This window comes from Adiantum capillus-veneris, chromosome 13 (genome assembly GCF_014529385.1).
Source record: "Adiantum capillus-veneris isolate H3 chromosome 13, ASM1452938v2, whole genome shotgun sequence".
NCBI lineage: Eukaryota > Viridiplantae > Streptophyta > Polypodiopsida > Polypodiales > Pteridaceae > Adiantum > Adiantum capillus-veneris.
The window spans coordinates 107465669-107487258 of record NC_140943.1 but is presented as its reverse complement, the minus strand read 5'-3'; the positions used below and the strand labels follow the sequence as shown (position 1 = coordinate 107487258).

Genomic DNA, 21590 nt, shown 5'->3' with positions numbered 1-21590 from the left:
TGAAGCCAAACACTGGTCTTGATCTATTGTTGACTGGAAACGCTAGGTCACCTGCCGGTCTTGCTGAGAAGGTGCATTGTAAGTTGGTGGACTTCAACTGCCTCTTCTGCCAGAAAGTGCTAGCGCTAGGTTTATTATATATTAACTTAGCAAAATTGCCCTACCCAGTTCCTCAACAAAGTCACTTATTAATAATAAGTGAAAAATGGATAAATAGGGAAAATGGGTTCTGTGCATTGTAAAATGCTCATGATGGGTAGTGACTGTCATGCTGATGATCATGTTGTGTGCAACCAAAGGATATGCAACTACTCTAAGTGCTTGGATATGCACGGCATGCGCACAAGCTCACAAAGGTGCCAGAACACTTCATAAGCTTACCTGAACCTTGGACCTGAAGTAGCTTGTCCACATGCACATAGGGTTAGATGTGCACGTGACAAGAATTAGGTACTAACATATGCTCCCAAACACAACACACACCACACGCATGCACACATATGCATACATCAACACATAGATCAACGTACTGAGTTTCTGTCATGACTCCGGAAATCAAGGGCAGACTCGGCCATAATGAAGCCTAGCACTAAAAGAATCGAAAAAATCGAAAAAATTAGCACAAAAATGAGATGGTTGATAGGGCATACGCACCACGAAACATAGAAAGAATTAGCACAATATCAACTGGCATTTCTGAATCTATAGTATCAGACAGAGATCCCCGCTTTCGCTTTACAGGATTGTTTTGGAGAGCAATATGCCAGAATATATACACACGGCTTAAATTCTTGTCCTCGTTTCATCTACAAACAGATGGGCAGTCAAAGATAGCCAATTCAGTGGTTTTAGACTTGTTAAAGTCATAGGTCTCTCATCAGAAGACTCAATGGAAAAAAAAATTGCTCTTAGTGGAGTTTGCTTACAACACAATTCACACGTCTATGGGAAGGCACCATTTGAGATTATCGAGGATGTTAGAAAGGTACCAAAGATAAGATTTTTCAAGCATATCAGTATACACACGATCTGGACACTGCTTCTACCAAGGTACGGGAGGCTTTGGAGAAGTCTCAAGCATGGCATAAGAAGGCAGCAGGCAAGCATTGACGTGACTTGCAGCTTAAGGAAGATGATTGGGTGCAACTCAGGTTTAAGAAAGCACGATTACAGAAGTGGAAGGGTAAGGAGAGACTTTTTCCAAAGGTGAGTATGTGCTACTATGGAGCTTTCCAGATACAAGAAAAGATAAATGATGTATCCTTCAGACTGAAGTTACCAAATACTTGGAAGATTCACAATGCATTTCATGTGAGTCTATTGAGACCTTTCAAAGGTGACGTGTCAGTGGACAGGGAGCTCGACGAGCAACCAAAAGTGGAAGAGACAGAAGAGATACTCATTCTCGAACAGGTCCTGGCTCACAACAAAAGAAAAGTGAAAGGTAAGCTGACACAACGTTGTTCGGCAATTACCCGCCTATTGATGCCAAGTGGATGGAGGAGGAGGACTTAGCAAATACTCCTCAGATACTAGAGCTCTACCTTGAGGCTTTTGGTTTAACACTGACTATTCCAAGAGTTACCAATGAATCAGCAGGTTGAATTTGGTGCCATGTGGACAGCACAAGAGGGGAGTTACTCCACCCCTTTGTCACGGGTCACCTCGATGGGAATAAAGTCACTGAATATGATTCATGATTAACCAAATTCACTTGACAATTGACATGGATGATGACAAGTATCAAATGAGGACTATCCCTATAGAACTATCATCGCAAGTAGCACATGGTAAAACATAAATATCTAATGCATATAGTAATAGTAGAATTATTGGTTCATTGTCCATACCTCTCTTTGGATGAGTGAATACATGTGCACGTAGAAGTATTAGTTCACTGTCCTCTTGATGAGTACATGTCACAGCGCTCAGTGAATGGAAGCGAGAAAGACAATGGAAGAAAGACATGAAGTAGATAAGACGATGGAGAGAACAAGAAAACCCCAAAGCAGACAGCAAATACCAAAATGCTGATCAATGAATGAGAGCAAGAGTGTAAGCATGTGAATTGCTCCATCACTGCTAGAGCCATACGCAACTGGATGATCTCATGCCATGTGGAGCAGCCTACATAAGGCAGCAAAGGAGGCAAATGGGCAAAGCCAATAAACAGCACATGGCATGCCTGATTGCCCCCCCGTACCACCCCCCCCCCCTCCCAAATACAGCAAAAACCCTTCCTCGCTGATGCGATGTTCTTCATTCACTCACACGATATTGTTGGATCGGGCTTTCGCCCATTGTCCAATATAAATAGGATGAAAAACTCTGCTAAAACAGTGAAATATACAACAAAGGGACAAAAAGCCTGTGCGTAGGAGCCAAGGACTTAGTGCTCAATACCGAGTAAGAAGAGAAAATGGCAAACACAAAATGTGTCATCCACTTGTGACTGGAAATGCAAGTGACCTTTAATCATAATCCTGCTCTCTATATGTGCAAAAAAGAGAACAAGTAAAATGAAAGCTATATGCCCTGGATATAAGCACATAGTCATTACCAATTTGCAAGAGGATTCCCAAAACAAAAATTATCTCCTCTTAATATTGTACGAACCAAGCTTCCATGGTCGAGACCTTCTGGAAGCAATTGTCGTAAAAACCTCCTCTCCGACAGTGAAAGGCATTCCTTCCAAGCCTACAAGTTGAAAAGCTCAAATTAGGTTAGGAGCAAGTGCATTGTGATAAAATTTCTGTGGCGTGAAATGATTTTCAATTCACCTCTAAGCTCAGAATGTCCTTCAAATCCTTCAGCTGAAACAACTCCGGTGGAACTTCGAACACATCTGCAACCACTGTGTTCTCATGCTTCTTCCACTTAAGCTGAGGGGAGAGATGACGCCATGATGCAGCAATTTGGTTTCTCTTAGAGACTACCTTCTGTGAGTGAGCATCATAATCAAGGGAAACATGTGGCCGCAATCTCCAAAAGCTAGATGGTATGGCCACATCTAAAGTTGCTTGTTGACTTATCCTTGATGAGGAATTGGTAACCTGCTGCTTGCTTTTAGAAATGGTCTGCACTGGCACATTCACATTGCATGTGTAGAGATGCTTATTGATGGGCGTTGCATAAGTCGGAACATTCATGCTGCTTGCTTGAGGATATTTACTGGTAGTGTGAATGCCGATGTTGCATCCTTGCGGATATTTACCTGGCAATGGATAAGCTGAAATACCTGTATTGATGGGGTTATTCTTGCGGCCAGGCATTGCCTGGGCCTGGCCACTTGTACCTTTTCTTTCTATCTGCTGCCGCAAGGCCATATAACCCAATCAAGTTGTCAATCCACCGGTAGGCCAATCGTTCATATGACATGTGAATAACGAGGCAGCTTCAGTCAATTTATGCCTGGCTTTCTGCTGGAATATGTCCATGCTAGACAAGCTGCTTTGCTTGCATCCGGATGCATCAACGTCGAGAACCCTGACTGATAGGCCCTCAAAATGTTGTCTTCCTTCTTGGAAAATGAAGTCAATTTTCTGATGCAGGGTGCTCAGTTTCCCTACTTTCCATACAAGCGGGCGTACGTGTGCAGAACGATGTTTTTGTGAAAGAGAATCAAAATCGGCTCTCGCTCTCTCTCTCTCTCTCTCTCTCTCTCTCTCTCTCTCTCTCTGGGCGCGCGCGTGTGCGCCGCAGGGAGAACGTAAAGCTTACTTGTTCCAGTTCAGAGAGAGGAATCCAAGGATGCACAGCACTCTAAATCGCAGGCAAGGAGTCGGAAGGAACATCCGCAGCATCGACGGAAAGACGGCGCCCAAATCTCTCTCTCTCTCTCTCTCTCTCTCTCATGCACATACATTGGCGGCACAGTGTCATCAGAACATTGCATTTAACTAAAGTAATAATAATTACCCTATCCAAAGCTCTCGGGTAAACAACACTAGCGTGGGCCCATGTCACACACAGGAGGGTCCACGGGACACAAAGAAGGGACCAATAGGAGAACATAAAACCCTTGTCACATGATTTGGCAGGGGGCGTCCATGGGGGATCTACGCTTGAGATTGGGTCTCAGCCATCGAATTGTTAATGAAGTACGGGTAAACTAGTGTGGGTCACCCCTAGTTCATCGACCTATTCTACGTTCAAGACTCCTTGTCCCCCCTCAACCACCTTCTTCTACTTAGGGATGTGGTTAGACACCCACCGTAAAGCTGACATGGCAGCTAGGTCAAGCTTGAGCTCAATCAAAAGATGGAAAAACCTCCATGCTGGCCCGACAAAGCTCAATGTGTCGTTGAATGGCACAAACAACCATGATTCTCCTTTGCAGTAAAATGATGACTATAGTCTGCTCAGATTGGCTAGACAACGAATCCCTTCAACCTCACAACCCAATACTTGTTGAGTTAGACTTGGTTGTTAGCTAAGGGTAACATGGACCTTTATTGGACAAAGGCCTTCAAGCTAATAATTAGCACGGGGAGAGACCTTTTAGTTGTCAAACTAGTGCATGCATATTGTAAGGATACTAAGTATGTATAATTTTTTTGTTGCATGCTTCTACTTATGTCCAAGGACTGCTCCATTACACAAGTTTGATTCAAGATCTCACCATGTAATAATTGTAAGGATCAATGTTTTTGAGTCACATATGTAAAGTAAACGCATGGATATAAAGCTAGGTGCAAAAAGATGGGTTATCATTTGGATGCTTTTGTTATGTCCCATCCTTGAGTTATTTTTTGGGCGAGAATTTCCTAGCAAGCACTTTCATGGGTCTAACCGGAATTTTTTAAACTTTTACAAAAAGATAATCAAATTATAGGAAGTGATAAATTATCCAAAATAACAAAAAAAACTCATCTTTAGACCTGCTTTTGATCACATTTGAGCTTGCTTCCCTTACATTTTATGCATGGGCCAGTCCCTACATACCTTTCTTTCCGAGCCACTCCATGGGCTCTCAAATTCTCACCCTTATTTCCACAATCCCTGAGCATCGAGGGTCATTGATAATCAACTAAACATAGAGCATGCAACATGTATCATTTGGTCCCATTGGTCATATTTGACCTTTGAGGAGAATGATTCTCTCTCTCTCTCTCTCTCTCTCTCTCTCTCTCTCTCTCTCTCTCTCTCTCTCAATCCATGGGCATTTTCGAAGCCACACGCACAGGTGCATGGAGAGTGGGGAAGAAAGGAAATGATGGGGAAGGAAGTTCTAAGGAAAGAGCACTCATTTTATGTTTCCCTAATGTGGAAATTAGGATAGAGTTCTTGAAGAAGAAACCAACTCTCAGAAAAACTGGGATATTTGTGGGCGATGGCCTCACTTCAATGCAAATTGCACACATGCAAGATCTAATGCCAGAAATCAAAGCTACGAATGAGAAGGGAAAATTTGCTTTCTATAGAGGGGGAAGAGTGGTGATCTTGGAAAGACACACTACATGACGGTGCAAGGCCTATGGGGCTTGCCTTAAAATGGCAGTATGGAACTGTAATGGATCAATGAAGCTATAGCTTCAAGGGAAGAGACATTATTTTCTACTCTGAGACACATCAAACCCCCGATATCACACTTTCTAGAGTGATGGGATACCATTGGGAGACCACTTGTAGATAGGATGTGGGTCAGGATGTGTGGCACTTTTATTCAAGGAAGAGATGCACCGTCTCATTCGTATTGTTCAAAGAGATGAGCATGCTAGATATATGGGGGTCAAGGTGAGAGCAGAGATGGGGAGACCACTTTATATTGCAATATGCTATTTCCCCCTAAGCATATCTCTCTATGCATCACCCAAGGGGCAATCACCAATCATGGTTTTAGACGAAGACATATGGGAGTTCTTTAGGGATGGGAACAAAATGTGGTGCCTAACAAGTATGCAAGATATTTGTCAGACATGGGGACTGCACATGGATTAGCCATCCTCAATGGCCTACAAAGATTTCTAGCATCAAATGGGTTCACTTGTTTTCCTCACAGACACAGGGCTAGCACGGTGGTCTATGTTATGGCTCATCCCTATGTGAGGGTTTTCTGAAAACTTGGAGCATGTCTACTATTATGTATGTCTTCAATGTAGGAGACCCCATGATACTAGAGAATTGTCGTATTATCATGATTGGGCACACGCTAGCCAGGTTGTTCTTGAGCAACAACTAAGTAGATGGGCTGAGAGAGCAAGCATTCGAGCATCAAGCCAAGAAGGTTTCAGGAGGGGTTTTTCTACTCTTGACCATACATTGACATTTAGAGCTATTATTGAGGGGGGAAAATCACATGATGGTAGGAGGATTTGTTGCACCTTTGTGGACTTTTGCAAAGCATTTGATACGGTTCCAAGATCTTGACTGATGCAAAGACTACAGGAGATGGGAGTACCCACAGAGCTGATTTGGGGAGTCATGGATTTATACATGACAATCATGGGGCAAGTTTGTACTCCCGAGGGGTTATCTCGGCATATTCACTCCACTGTTGGAGTGAAACAAGGATGCCCACTCTCCCCTACGTTGTTTGGTTAAATTGTATGTAGATGAGGTTTTAGGTTTCATTGAGAGGTGACAGAGAGAGAACAACTATGGATTTCATTACTATTGTATGCAGATGATATTGTGTTGATCTCAAATTCGCATGAGGGGATGTAGCGACACATGTATGCATTGCATACTTTTCTTAGTGATAGTGGATTGTCAGTGAACCTTGGTAAGACCAACGTTATGGTGTTCAACACCACATCACAATGGGTCAGGCGATCTGCACCGACCTTCATATATGGTCAATAGATAATTGAGTATACAGATGCATACATTTGCCTAGGAGTGGTCTTAGTGGTGAAAAGTTCTCTTTAAGGAGATCAACAAAGACCAGACTGACGAGAGCATACACAGCTTTGGGGAGCATGGGGAGGATGTGTTTGCAGATTCAGTTTCAGGAACCTCAAACAAAGCTATGACTATTTGACATTTCTTACTTTAGCTATGCTTTATGGGGTGCAAATATGGGGACCATCAGTAGACCATCATAGCCAAATTGGCAGTAGTACTAATAGATGGAGATGTATGGAGAAGCCTCTGGTCTCTATGATTTCTTGGATGATTAGGGCTAAGGCTATGTATCGCACCAGATTATTCACAAGATCCGTCTCTTTTATACACAGTATCTGGGTTCTCCCCAAAGATAGATATGCTCAGCTGACTTTGGAGTCCTCTCAATAGCTTGCCTCACAAGGAGACACATCTTGTTGGTATGCACAAATGACATCATGGTTTCAGCTACATGGATTTAGTATGGATAGATTTCTGAGAGACCATAGGGAGTCTGAATGCCAACTCTCCACCTAGTTGTAGCCCTTTACCCCCCGAGATGCATTGAGACCGGCATGTGGCCTCTGCCCCTTGGCTTGACATTACTCCCCCCTTGGAGAAGCGTTTTCATCCTAAAAAACAAACGTGGGAAATTTCTTCTTAAGAACACTAATGTTTTCCCAAGTTGCCCTTTCCTCAGGTCCGTCTTTCCACTTGACCAATGCTTGTCAACGTACATGATGACATGTACATAGATCATGGGAGTCGAGAATACGCTCAGGTTCATGCGGCTAAGTTGGAGGTTCAATGAAATCAACGAGAATCTATTGATCAATATATATGTCATCCTTATGTAAGCGTTTACGTAAATGACATACATGAAATACCATATGAATACAAGAGCGCACAAGTAATGAGAGTTTGTAGGCCAAATCACCAACTCGCTTGAGTATCTTTTCAAGAGATAGAGAAGGAGAGAGCTTGAGCTCTTGCAAGCACACGTACACGCACACAAAAATGGAGGCAAAAAAACTATACTTCTTCTTCTTCTTCACAAACTCAAGATAAGAGGTCTACAAAACATAAGGGAAAATACAACATAAAAGGGGAACTAATACAATGGTCTAGTATGAACTGCTAGCGAGTGAGGTGAGTAGATAAGTGTGCCATCACTCTGATAGGTAGACCAGCTCGGTGTAGTCCAATTAATACAACGGTCTTGTATGAACTGCTAGTGAGTGAGATGAGCAGATAAGTGTGCCATCACTCCGATAGGTAGACTCCACTAGTCATTATCACTAGCGAAGATATGTGTATCATCAACCAAGGCACACGAGTGATAATGACTATTGGTGATAGTCATCCAAGAGTCGTATATGTTGAGCTTGACATCTCAACACTCCCCCTCAATCTCAACGCCATCTCTCATATGCCAAGCATCGCTGGAAACCGCCATAGCTTTGCTGCTCCAAGGGCCTTCGTGAAGATATCTGCAACCTGCTCATCCGTCGCTATGTACTCCAGGTTGATGTCACCTACTAAGACCCTCTCTCTGATGAAGTGGTAGTGCACCTCAATGCCCTTTGTCCTAGCATGAAACATTGGGCTCATGCCAATTGTATGCTGCTAAGGTTGTCACTATAAATGAAAATCGACCTATGTACCTGTACTTCCAAGTCGTAAAGTAGCAATCCCAGCTATGCTACCTCACATGCCGCCACTGCAGCACCCTTGTACTCTGTCTCTATACTCGAAAGAGAAACCATAGGTTGCTTCTTATTGCTCCATGTGATAGCAGCACTCCCAAGTGAGAACATGAATCCGTTAGTAGACCCCCTTGACTGCATGTCCGTCCTGGCCCTTGGCTCCGCCCGGTCCTACCCTTGGCATGACATTACTCCCCCCTTGGAGAAGCGTTTTCGTCCTAGAAAACAAGAGTGGTGATACACTAATAATTTTCATAGTGGCATCCATCATGGATCCAGCTATTCGCTTGACCAGAACAAGGTTCAATGAAACCAAGAGTAACATCTTGATTTTCCACATTGTTGTCCATTTGCAACCGTCTTGTGTTACCGGCTCCCATCCAACATATTATGTAGACTCCATTTAGAACGCATACCAGCATGCTAAATAAGTTTATCACAACAAAGATGTACCCAAAAGAGTACCTCTTTTCACTTTCCATGAAAGTAACTAGCTAATGTAACTTATCAGCAAAATACAAATCCTTGGCTTGTTCTCAATTTTCATCAGTAAACAGCCCCACCATAACTAGTGTTCAAGGTCGAGCGTGACTTAAACATGAAGGGACTAAACTGAGTCACAAACATGCTTTACTTTATTGTAAGCAAACTCCAACTAGAGTGATACATGCTTGCTAACTGGATTGCTTGGTGCTAACGTACGCGCTTCGCATCTCCTTTAGCACAAGATTACATTTGTAAATTTCCTATCCTCTTTGGATAACTGCAATACTGAGGTGTGTTTCCTCATAGTTTACAGACAATCTTCCAAAGTGATTGGTAAACGGGGATCACAATGTCGTACAATATTGCTGAGGAATCAATAATGACATACATAACCATCTTGGTTAACTTGAAAGATCCACAAGAACCCAAACCAAGCCATGACCTTTATTGGTGATTGGTTGATCCAAACATAATCTCAAAGAGATACTGCACATAGAGTGCAAAATGCTTCATAGCACTAACGTGTTGAATATGCATGCCGCTCCAAATCAGCCTTTGCTAAACACTAGGGCCCATAACACCCAGTGTGCGTGCATTTAGCAAAAAATAGATCCGAACTTGTTTATCCATGATCATCCTTGCTAATATTTATGGCGAATGTGATGCTTCTGTTTTGACTTAGTCTAGCAAGGAGTTCAACCTGGATACTATAGCACAACAGAGAGGGAAGGTTTGGCTATTGTTTATGCCCTGCAAAAATTTTGGCATTATTTATTAGGGGTTCACTTCACCATTGTTACTGATCATCATGCTGTGTGTTATCTATTGAATAAGCCACAAGTTGCACGCAAGGTTTGGTGGTGGCTCCTTCTATTCCAGGAGTTTGATTTTGAAGTGGTTCTTTGTCCATGCAATCGTCATGTCATGGCCAATCACCTCTCTCGCATACAAGCATGTGAAGAAGCTACGGGTGCTGATGACGACTTTCCAAATAGCAATCTCTTCACAATGGATACGACACCGAAATGGTATAGGGATATGTTGTATTTGCTTTCCATTGGCCTCTATCTAGATAATGCCTCTCCCTTGCAGAAAAGAAGACTATTGATGAAGTCTTGACCATTTACTCTAATTGGAGGTCAGCTCTATAAGTTTGGACCTGATGGTGTGCTACGCAAATGTGTCTCCCCTCATGAAGTGGAGCATATTTCACACATTAAAGAGGAGTGTAAATAGTTTTGAAAAGAAACTAAATACTTTCTATTGCAATCATTTACAAGCCTTGCTGAAAGTTTGAACCATAATAGAAGGTGAAACATTAATCACTTCTAAGTACAAATAACGAATCCTTTTCATTAACAACTCGTAGCCTTGCTATATGCATAAACAATCATCCGTTAATGTTGTTTAGCTGCACTTGTAGCCTCAACAAGTCGTTCTGCGTACCCAACAATTTTTTGTCACTGAAATTGTTCCTGATACGACGTGTTGAAAATGGTATAGAGAACGAATTTGATCAGTACCTAGGGACCTCGTCATGACACATAATTGAAGTAGCAACGCCAGTGTCAGTCCCAGAGACTTATATTCTCCACATGTGGAATATGTCCCAACTAAGGATGTCTAAAAAAAGAATATCCTTCAAGTACAAGATGTACTAGTGTGTGAAGGTAGATGCAAACACGATGCAACGTGCATGAAAGTGACCCTCATGAATCTTGCTCCACAGTGGCTAAACCTGGCTCCTTGAGTTCCTAGACCATGTTGTATCCCATGTGACAACATGTGCCAAATCAAACCCTACAAGTGGGTCCATAACTGCATAATGCAGAAGCTTATTTTGGACACTATAACCCAAATTTCTTGCCTCTTATATGACCTTGTCATCTCGTTGAAGAGAAAAATTGGATGAAAACATAGAAGTTTATGCATCCTACTTGGAAAAGGAAACAAAAAGATAGAAACAAAACTAGACGTGTACCTGGAGGTTCAACATGTGTTCACTTATTCGTAGTGAAAGGCACCTACCAAAATTTTTCGCTTGCAAAGGCCTACGAACATCAATTGAAAATTAGTGAAATGCAAGTAGTATTGCACATGTAACCTTGGGTGTTGCCTTTGCAATCCAAACCCCTTGGTTAAAATCGACATTGTCAAACCCCTTGGTTAAACTTTGCACGAAAACTGCTCAACTAGCAGCTGGCCCTTGGCCTATGTCCGTGACCCTCCTTTGGTTTGCCCTTGGCATTATATTACTTTGGATGTTGAAACTGTCCACTACCCCCTGGCAGCTTGTGGACTTCTTTCCTTGAAAGTGCAAGTGTGAAGGTTCCAATAATTGACCATCAACACTTCATAGATGATTTAGTAATCATGAACTTGGTCTTACCCCAAAACTGTACTCATATAGATACTCTTAATGCTATAGATAAAATAGGACATCCACACTGAAGCTAGAATTGCATTCACAATTGGATCTTTTCCAGACCCAAAAATCCATAATCTTGGGTTTTTGTGAACAGTTGTGGTGTCTGAAATGCTGGCTTCACCTATACTCCTTGGTAGAGATAAACCCTGAGACGAGTTTAAGACGTTCAAAAACTCAACTTGATCTTCACACTTAAAGTGTGTAGTGCTAAATTAATACCCAAAAAATCGCTAATGGCAAGATTCTTCCTTGTCCATTATAATTGATGGGTACTCACCTGAATAGAATTGTTTGATCTTGAAAGCAATCACTGATGGATTACAAACAGATGGCTCTTAGCCATTAAAAAATAGGTGGCAGTAGATGGCTTCACCTATACTCCTTGGTAGAGATAAACCCTGAGACGAGTTTAAGACATTCAAAAACTCAACTTGATCTTCACACTTAACGTGTGTAGTGCTAAAATAATACCCAAAAAATCGCTAATGGCAAGATTCTTCCTTGTCCATTATAATTGATGGATACTCACCTGAATAGAATTGTTTGATCTTGAAAGCAATCACTGATGGATTACAAACAGCTGGCTCTTAGCCATTCAAAAATAGGTGGCAGTAGATGGCTCTTAGCCCTTCCTGTTTACCGTATTGCATAGAAAGATTTCAATAAAATTATGCCTAGTTTCACCTTGCCAGCAGAGAAGTTGAAGAGAGAGAGAGAGAGAGAGAGAGAGAGAGAGAGAGAGAGAGAGAGAGAGAATGTTGGGCTGAGAAAACCCCTTTTTTGAATATGTTGTATACCTGCCTCTTGCATATGCTCTAGTGCATACCATGTATGTATCATAGCTTATTGTATAAGCGTACAATATTGTGCGTGTACAACGCTCTTGTAGAGAGAGGTACCATGATTCACATCTGGACCCACCTAGCGTATATGTGGTCATGTGTCATAAAATATAATATCTAACTTTACCAAACGATTTTCTCATATTAAAGTGATCATTTAATATGGGAAGATAAAAGGGAAACAAGAGTTATGATATAGATATGTGCTTCTAAATCTATCTCAATAGGGGACCAAAAGGAGAAATGGTTGCATCTCGATAGGGGTCCAAAAGGAAACGGTCTACCAAAGAGCAATGTGCAATAAGTGCTTCTAGATTTACTTCAGCAAGGGAGCAAGAGGAGAGATGGTTACATCTTAATAGGGGTCCAAAAAGAGGTAGTCTATCAAAGAGCAATGTGCATCTAATGGAGCTTAAAAGAACTTAGGGTTAGCTTCATTAAAGACCTCCAAAAGTTAATCTTAAAAGTCATTTGACCTTAGGCAAGCTAGGGCTGACCTTGAGGTGGGAATCCTACCCGAGCATGAGGTGCATGTCGGCTTGCTAAGTGTTTGTGGGAACCTTGTCCAAAAGCTTGAGGTGCTTCTCACATGCTTAAATGACTAAGGTTCTTGAAGTGTTCAATTCAAAGATAAACTCTCAAGAGGAATAAAATATTTCCATGCTTGATTGACTAAGTGCTTGAAGTATTCAATTCAAACCAAATGACTTAAGAAGCGTGTTCAAATGATCCTCCACATGTGGCCCTCACGATGTGCTTGAATCCTATTGAATAGGTTTTAGAGGGGTCCAATGAGAATTTAGATGCATTAAAAAAAAAATTAAGTTATTTCTCTCAAACAGGAAAAAGAGGACACATGTCCAAATGAAATAATTAAATAATACGAGAGAGAGAGAGAGAGAGGTGTGGACCAAGCATGAGAGGGGGGTATACTCTCCCACACACACACACACACACATTCTCTCATTGTGTGGAGAGCAAATCCAACCAAGAGCTATGCTTCAATGCTTAAGCTTGCCATCTTCTTCATCTTCATTGCTATGCTATTATGCTATGCTAAGCAAGAAGAGTGATGATAAGTGAAGAACTATTTCTTTCTCCTATGGATAATTCTTCTTCCTCTTTCCTACCCTCATTCCCCGCTAGCTCTCTCCACCTTCGAAGGTGTTTGAGGCCTTGGGAATGAGGCTTGGGATAGTTAATGCTTTTTGCAAAGTTTATGTTATGCTCGTGATGCATGAAGCTTTCCATCTTCATAGCATCACCAAGGTCACAAGGAACACAAAGATTGTATTGTACCAAGTCTCTCTTGATGGGAGAATCTATAATACAAACGCCTTTTGGAGGGGGGACCGGCTCCAAGTAAATCCGGTCCTCAACTGTAATGGAATTGGCCTATTTAATTTGAGAGTACCAGAAATTAATGAGAGTACTTTTGAGAAATAACTTTGTGAGCATAGCGGGTGAACATAATTGAAGATAGCAACATAATCATAGCAATTAGCTAACTTGGCATGAACAATACTTTTGCAAGAGAGAGAATTTAGAGAACATGACAACAGTTGAGGACCGGATTTATGTGGAGCCGGTCCCCCCTCCAATAGGCATTTGTATTATGATTTCTCCCATTAAGAGAGACTTGTTACAATACAATCTTTGTATTCCTTGTGACCTAGGTGATGCAATGAAGATGGAAAGCTTCATGCATCACAAACATAACATAAACTTGAAGAAATCTTTAACTATCCCAAGCCTCAGTCCCAAGACCTCAAACACCTTCGAAGGTGGAGAGAGCTAGCAGGGAATGAGGGTAGGGAAGAGGAAGAAGAAACATTTCGTAGAGAAAGAATTAGTTCCTCACTTATCATAAGTCTTGTTGCTAGCATACATAATAGCATAGTAATGAAGAAGAAGGAGATGGCAAGCTTAAGCATTGAAGCATGGCTCTTGGTTGGATTTGCACTCCATATCCAAGAGTGTTGGTGTAGGCTCTCAACCTCTACTTGCTTGGAGAAGGAGAGGGAGCTCTTGCACTTTGCATAGCACACAATGAGAGTGTTTTTGAGTGTGTGTGGGTGAGTATACCCCCCTAAGAAACCCCCTAGCTTGCTTGGGTCGACCCCCCCCTTGTAGCTCATGCTTGAAGCTCATTGGACCCCTCCAGGCCTAGCTAATCACAAGCAGGAGGCATTACAAGCAGCAAGGGTAGCCTTGAGACAAGTGTCCCCTTTTCCCCTTTGAGAGAGAGGGCTAGATAAATGCTAAATCTATTAATTAAATCTCCTAAATTATTATTGGACCCCTTGGGTGGCCAACCAATAGGCTTCAGGCACACCATGAGGGCAACATGAGGAGGAACTTGACAAGTGTCCCTTTTGCTTTATTTGTACCATGCATGCTTTGTGTTAGTGTGTGGGTGTTCTCTCTCATCCCCCCTCATGTAGGGCTCGCCCCCTTCTTGTAGGGATTGAATCTTTGACTTTTTGACACCTCAAGCCCCTCATGCATAGGCCTAGTTCCCACCACAAGCTTGGCTCATAAGCACTTTAAGCTTGGGCTGGGTTCTCACCTCAAGTGCAACCTTAGCATCTCAAGCATGTCAAGCATCACCTCAAGCACCTTAGTCATCAAGCATGACAAGCGGGACAAGCACCTCGAGCTGGCTCGGGTTCTCGCGCCTCAAGCTCAGCCCTAGCTTACCTAAGGTCAAAGGCCTTTTACACACATTATTGGAGGTCTTCAATGAAGCTAACCTTAAGGTCTTATATGCTCCATTTGTTAGCCTTGATCTTTGATAGACCATCTCTCATTTGGGCCCCTTTACCATTGGCCCCGTGTTGAGATAGATCTATAAGCACATGTCTATATCTTAACACTTGTTCCCGTTTATTCTCCCACATTAAGTGATCAATTTAATATGAGAAAATCATTTGGGTTGGTTAGATATTAGATATTAGATTTTATGACATTACCTCTCTCTTGAAATCATAGTCGTCCTCGACTATGAGGTAGAAGAGATAAAGCCTTAGTCATTATTCAATTTTACTTAGCGGGTAGAGGATCCCTTTTTACCCTACGACATCTTTCCAAGATGGATGACTAATCCATTTGGTGCTTGGGAGACATAGGTGCCGCAAGCATGTCTGCTCTTTAGTCCATTTCATTCTCCCAAAGTAGAGTGACAAATTCTACTTGGTGTTTGAGAGACGCGTCATCACAAACATGATTCTAAGCATGCATACTAGTTAAATTTGTGCACAATTTTTTAAAAAAGGACTAGTCTTATAAGACAAAAACATGAGTCATTTAAAAGAAATTTGTACATTTGCTTACTCTAATGTAGCATTGTAAGCATTGACAAAGTTCATACTATCCTTAAGTTGTATTCCTTGCATCCATCTAGCATCTTAAAAAGGATAATTTTTTAACTTAATAAGATACCGTCGGATAATCTTACCATGTCGTAGTACCTTGTGTTCATGCCGAAGGACAGCTTCGGGTTGTAGCACCTCTTCTTGGTCTTCAACTTCGGGAGGGTCTTCAATAATTGGTTCAGTTGGTGGCTCTCCTTTGTAGGGCTTTAGTAGGCTTACATGAAAGGCATTGTGTATGAGCCAATGATTGGGCAACTTGAGTTGATAAGCTATCTCATTGATGGGCTTCAAGAGTTGGAAACGACCATAGTATCTTTTTGCTAGTTTAGCATAATACTTTTGATGGTTTTTGCCCGTCGTTTGCCTTAATCGAGCCTTAGGAAACTTGAGTAAGACCCAATCATTTTTTTTGAACATTAAGGCTCCTCTGTGCTTATCAGCAGCAGCTTTTTGCCTTTGTTGAGAGATGGATATAGCCTCCCTAATCTTTTGAAAAGATTCTTGTAGGTCACGGCTATACTCATCGGCAGCGAAGATCTTCCCATGTACTTTGAGTAGCAAGGGACTTTTAGGTCTTCCATCAATGATCTCAAAAGATGCTTTTCCCGTAGAAGTATGTACAGTATTATTGTAAGCATACTCTACAAGAGGTAAGTACTTTTCCCATTGTGAGCGTTGATCTACTTGGGTAACATAAGTCTTGAGTAGATCGAGTATCGTAAGATTGGCTATCTCACTTTGGCCATCTGTTTGTGGGTGATAGGCCGAAGAGAAATTCAATCTTGTTCCTAGATTTTCAAAGAGATCTTTCCAAAAATTATTGGTCATTCTAGGATCTCTATCTGACACGATGGATGTGGGTAATCCATGGTGCTTGAAAATCTGAGATATGAAGAGAGTTGCCATTTGATGTGCCTTAATAGTCTGTTTGAGAGGAATAAAATGTGCTTGCTTGCTAAACCTGTCAACTATTGTCCATATTTCCTATTATTCCCATGGATAGACTTGGGTAATCCAAAGATGAAATCCATGGATATACTCTCCCATGGTGAATTTGGAATAGGCAATGGCTGGAGTAATCCAGGTTGCTTCCCTCTATCATACTTGGTCTTTTGGCATACTACACATTTTGAAACATACTCTTGTATGTCCACTTTCATGGTAGGCCAATAGAAGTACGTCTCTACTCCTCGGAGAGTAGGTTGAATACCTCTATGCCCCGCATATGGAGGAGCATGGGATTCATACATAACTTTCTTATGAAGGGAATGGGTAACACATAGCCTATTGCCGTGGAGAAGATAACCATCCTGCAAGGTGAATGGTTCCTCTTTCTTCCCCAAAGCAAGGGCTGACATTATGCCTCTAAAGTCAAGGTTAGTAGCATACTCATCTATCATAGAGGATAGATCATTGTGAGTAGCTATTGACACCGCATTAACTTTGGGTTGTCGTGAAAGTGCATTGGCCACTTGATTGTGCTTACCAGCTATGTGAGTAATATGGAAATTAAATTGCGAAAGAAAATTTACCCACCTCATTTGTTTGTCGGAAAGTTTGGTTTGCGTCATGAAATACTTGAGACTTTGGTGGTCGGTTCATAGGATAAATGGAGTCCCCAATAGGTAGTGCTTCCATGTGTCTAGGGCATGTAGAACAACTAAAAGCTCTTTCTCATAAATGCCCAAGACTCATTCATCAATATTGAGCCTTCGGCTCTCATATGCTATGGCATGCCCTTCTTGAAGCAAAATGGCTCCAAGGCAATCACCACAAGCATCACATTGGACCTCAAATGGCTTTGAGTGATCCGGAAGCACGAGGACTGGTTGGGAAGTAAGCTTCTCTTTGAGCTTTTCAAAAGCATTTTGCTCCTAAGCAGTCCATACAAACTTAACGTTCTTCTTAGTTAAGTAGTGTAGTGGTCCTGCTACTTGAGAGAATTTTGCTATGAAGCGTCTATAGTATGCGCACATACCAACAAATCTTCTTAGCTCATGTAGATTTCTTGGGTTAGGCCATGCTTTTATTACCTCTAACTTTGATGGATCCATTCGGATACCGTCTTTAGAGATAATATGACCTAAGTATTGAATCTCTTGAAGGAAGAATTCGCTTTTCTTTTGGTTGAGAAAAAGCTTGTTCTCCCTCAATGCTTGAAAAATCACTTGAAGATGTTGCTTATGTTCCTCCAAAGACTTGGAGTAGATGATGATATCATCAAAGAACACTCCAATGAATTTGCGGTATGGTCTAAAAATTTTCTCCATCAAAAGATTGAACGTAGCTGGTGCATTAGTCAAGCCAAAAGGCATGACTAGATATTCATAAAGACCAAACGTTGTGCGAAACGGGGTCTTTAAGATATCTTCATCCACTATCCTTATTTGATGATAGCCACTCTTAAGGTCAATCCTACTGAAGTAGGTAGAGCCTTGTAGCTTATCAAACAGATCTTCTACCCGAGGTATGGGAAATCTGTTTTTGATAGTGATATGGTTTAGTGCTCGATAGTCCACACACATACGGTATGTACCATCTTTCTTTTGCACTAAAAGGACTGGAGAACAAAAGGGAGAGGAACTAGGCCTCACCATCCCTTTGTCTACCATCTCTTATACTTGCCTCATGATCTCCTCTTGTTGAGCTTGTGAGACTCGATAAGGAGGTTTGTTAAGTGGTGAGCTTCCAAGAAGGAGCTCAATGCGATGGTCATCATCCCCTTGTTTTGGAGGTAAGTCCATAGGGATATCATCGATGAACACATCTTGGTATCCTTTTAGAAAATTAGGCAAGTCTAACTCTTCTTGATTTCTACCATTCACATTTGATGAAACATTAGTATCTTTTAGAGACTCTTTGACAAAAATCATGTGCGCAGAAACTGAGCTCTTCATTGACTTATCAAAAGCAAGAGGATTTACAAGTGGAATAGTGCGACCACGCTCACTAGCATGTATATACATGTTCTTTCCCCTATAGGTGAAGTAGATTCTCCTTTCAGGGAACTTCATGTTGGCAGCCATGCGATCAAACCATGGTGCCCCTAGGATAACATCCTCATGTTGGAGAGGAGAGATGAAGAAGTCTTCTTTGTTGACATAGCTTTGGACATGAAGCCTCAACTTCCCAATCAAGGGAGTAACAGAGGCTTGTTGTCCCTTGAAAGCTGCATCAGCCACTACTATATCTCCCATCTCAAAAGCTTGAATGCCCAACTTGGTGGCCAACTCTGTTGATATGAAGTTGAGAGTAGAGCCAGGGTCAAACAAGATGAAGGCATCATGCTCTCTTACCTTTCCCCAAGCATAAGAAAGTGATGATCCTTTGCAATGAGCATCCTCTTTTGGAGCTTCGATGGTGGAAGCCCTAGGAGTCTCATTGCGACTATTCTTCTTCGGGCAAGAACGATAGCCATGTCCTTGCTCCCCACACTTGAAACACTTATGGTCCTTGCGAAAAGCTTCAAGCTCTTTAGGAGAGAGTTTGTTTTTACCTTTGTAAACACCCTTCTCCTTGGACCGATTGTTGTTGTTGTTGGAATTGGCTTGGGAAGTATTTTGAACATTGGTTTTCCCCTTTGCATCATTTTTGTCTTTGTTTTCCGTGGGCTTGACATTACGTCTAGCCCCTTGATGGAAATTGATGCGTGAAGCAACCATGGTGTGATGGATTACTTCGCTAATAGTACAGGCCGTTGAGAGTTGATGTATTGGGCCATCTCTTCGGGTAATCCCGCACAGAATTGCTGCCTTTGCTTGGCAAATCTATCTTTTGAAAGACAGTAGCCTTGAGATGTAAATCCCAAAACTTGTCTACATATTTGTGGATAGACTCATGGGAGAGGAGCTTCAAGCTGCGCCATTCGGTACGCACTTTGTCCTTTACATCACTTGCAAGGAATTGCTTCATGATGGAAACTCGTAGAGTTTTCCATGTCTTTGGGGATTCACCATTGCCACGAAGGCTAGCCCACCATTGAAGAGCCGATTTTTGGAAGTGCATAGCTACATGGCGTAGCTTGGAGGACTCTGTGAAGCCCTCATCTCCAAAGGCCGCATCAAATTGCTGGATGAAGGCCAACATTTGTCGGTAGCACTGAAGGTGCCATTATAGGTGAGAAAAGAGACACTCTTTCCTCCCTCCTCGAACTTCTTTAGCTTTTGTGACCTTCGCCATGCAGGAAACAATTTGTGATGTCCTCCCCTCTTGTATTCTCTAAGAGAATAGCCATAACTTTCGTCGGAAGAGGAGGAAGGTGAAGAAGAAGGAGAAGAGGGTGACCTCTTCCTAGCCCTTTTCTTCCTTGGTTTCCTCTCTTGCCTTTCAGAGCGATGAGGAGAAGGACTATGTGTTGATCTTTTCCTCTTGGGAGGAGTGGGCGATCGTCTAGACCGCCTTCTTCGTGGAGCCACATCTTCAGAGGAACTTAAACTTTCATTGCTTTCTTGGTCTTTGGATTCCTCCTCTCGAATGGGAGAGAGTCTTCTTTTGGGGGTCTCTTCAAGAGGCCTCCTAAGCTCTCTCTCCTCTTGGAGAGGAAAGGAAATTCCATAAGCACGAAGTTGTTGAGTAACTTCGGCTTGCAAAGCAGGGTTACCCATAGCTTGCTGCAACCTAGTGACGAGATAATTCACAAACATGAGAGCATCATCATTAGCACCTTCATGTGCAAAATCAAAGTTATCAATCTTCATTCTACTCTCTTGATTATTGTCAGCCATGTTAACAAAATTTATGTATGTACTTAGTGTATGCTTTGGCAATTCAAAACCTTAGTTGCCAATCCTCTTAGCCTTTGAAAATGGGCTCTTAAGTATCTACACCCACGGCTCGAAGTGGTTAATTATAGAGAGTAGAGGAGTAGGTCTAACATAGCAGAGTTGCCGAAGGCTGGCTCCTTTCGGACTTCTTTTGGCTTAATAATGGTAAAGCCGTAGGCAAGTCTAAAAAGACTCCATTATTAAGTCCAAAGCTCCCGAGGTGTGCACCAAAGCTCCCGAGGTGTGCACCATCCCCCACATAGTGGGCTCAGCAAAACCGATAATAGATCCCAGTTCCACTTACCCTAATATAATTAACAACATCAACCATTTATAGGCTACTTAAGGACCTTTCTTCTTAAGCAAGAAAAGAGAAACCAAATGCTCTGATCCCAATGTAATGGAATCGGCCTATTTAATTTGAGAGTACCAGAAATTAATGAGAGTACTTTTGAGAAATAACTTTGTGAGCATAGCGGGTGAACATAATTGAAGATAGCAACATAATCATAGCAATTAGCTAACTTGGCATGAACAATACTTTTGCAAGAGAGAGAATTTAGAGAACATGACAACAGTTGAGGACCGGATTTATGTGGAGCCGGTCCCCCCTCCAATAGGCATTTGTATTATGATTTCTCCCATTAAGAGAGACTTGTTACAATACAATCTTTGTATTCCTTGTGACCTAGGTGATGCAATGAAGATGGAAAGCTTCATGCATCACAAACATAACATAAACTTGAAGAAAGCTTTAACTATCCCAAGCCTCAGTCCCAAGACCTCAAACACCTTCGAAGGTGGAGAGAGCTAGCAGGGAATGAGGGTAGGGAAGAGGAAGAAGAAACATTTCGTAGAGAAAGAATTAGTTCCTCACTTATCATAAGTCTTGTTGCTAGCATACATAATAGCATAGTAATGAAGAAGAAGGAGATGGCAAGCTTAAGCATTGAAGCATGGCTCTTGGTTGGATTTGCACTCCATATCCAAGAGTGTTGGTGTAGGTTCTCAACCTCTACTTGCTTGGAGAAGGAGAGGGAGCTCTTGCACTTTGCATAGCACACAATGAGAGTGTTTGTGAGTGTGTGTGGGTGAGTATACCCCCCTAAGCAAGCCCCTAGCTTGCTTGGGTCGACCCCCCCCTTGTAGCTCATGCTTGAAGCTCA

General features: G+C 42.0%; 1 protein-coding gene across 1 annotated transcript in view; it reads right to left on the bottom strand.

The window, feature by feature from the left end:
* LOC147444602 (nuclear factor kappa-B-binding protein) overlaps positions 1-3866 on the bottom strand; it is a 62833-nt gene extending 58967 nt beyond the window's left edge. The window contains exons 1-2 of the mRNA XM_086527146.1: positions 2781-3866; positions 2561-2697 (exon numbers count right to left, since the gene is read on the bottom strand). Of these exons, the coding sequence (XP_086383272.1) occupies positions 2561-2697; positions 2781-3326 (683 nt within the window). The 5' untranslated portion in view covers positions 3327-3866. The remainder of the gene's footprint in view (positions 1-2560; positions 2698-2780) is intronic.
* Positions 3867-21590: the final 17724 nt, after the last annotated feature.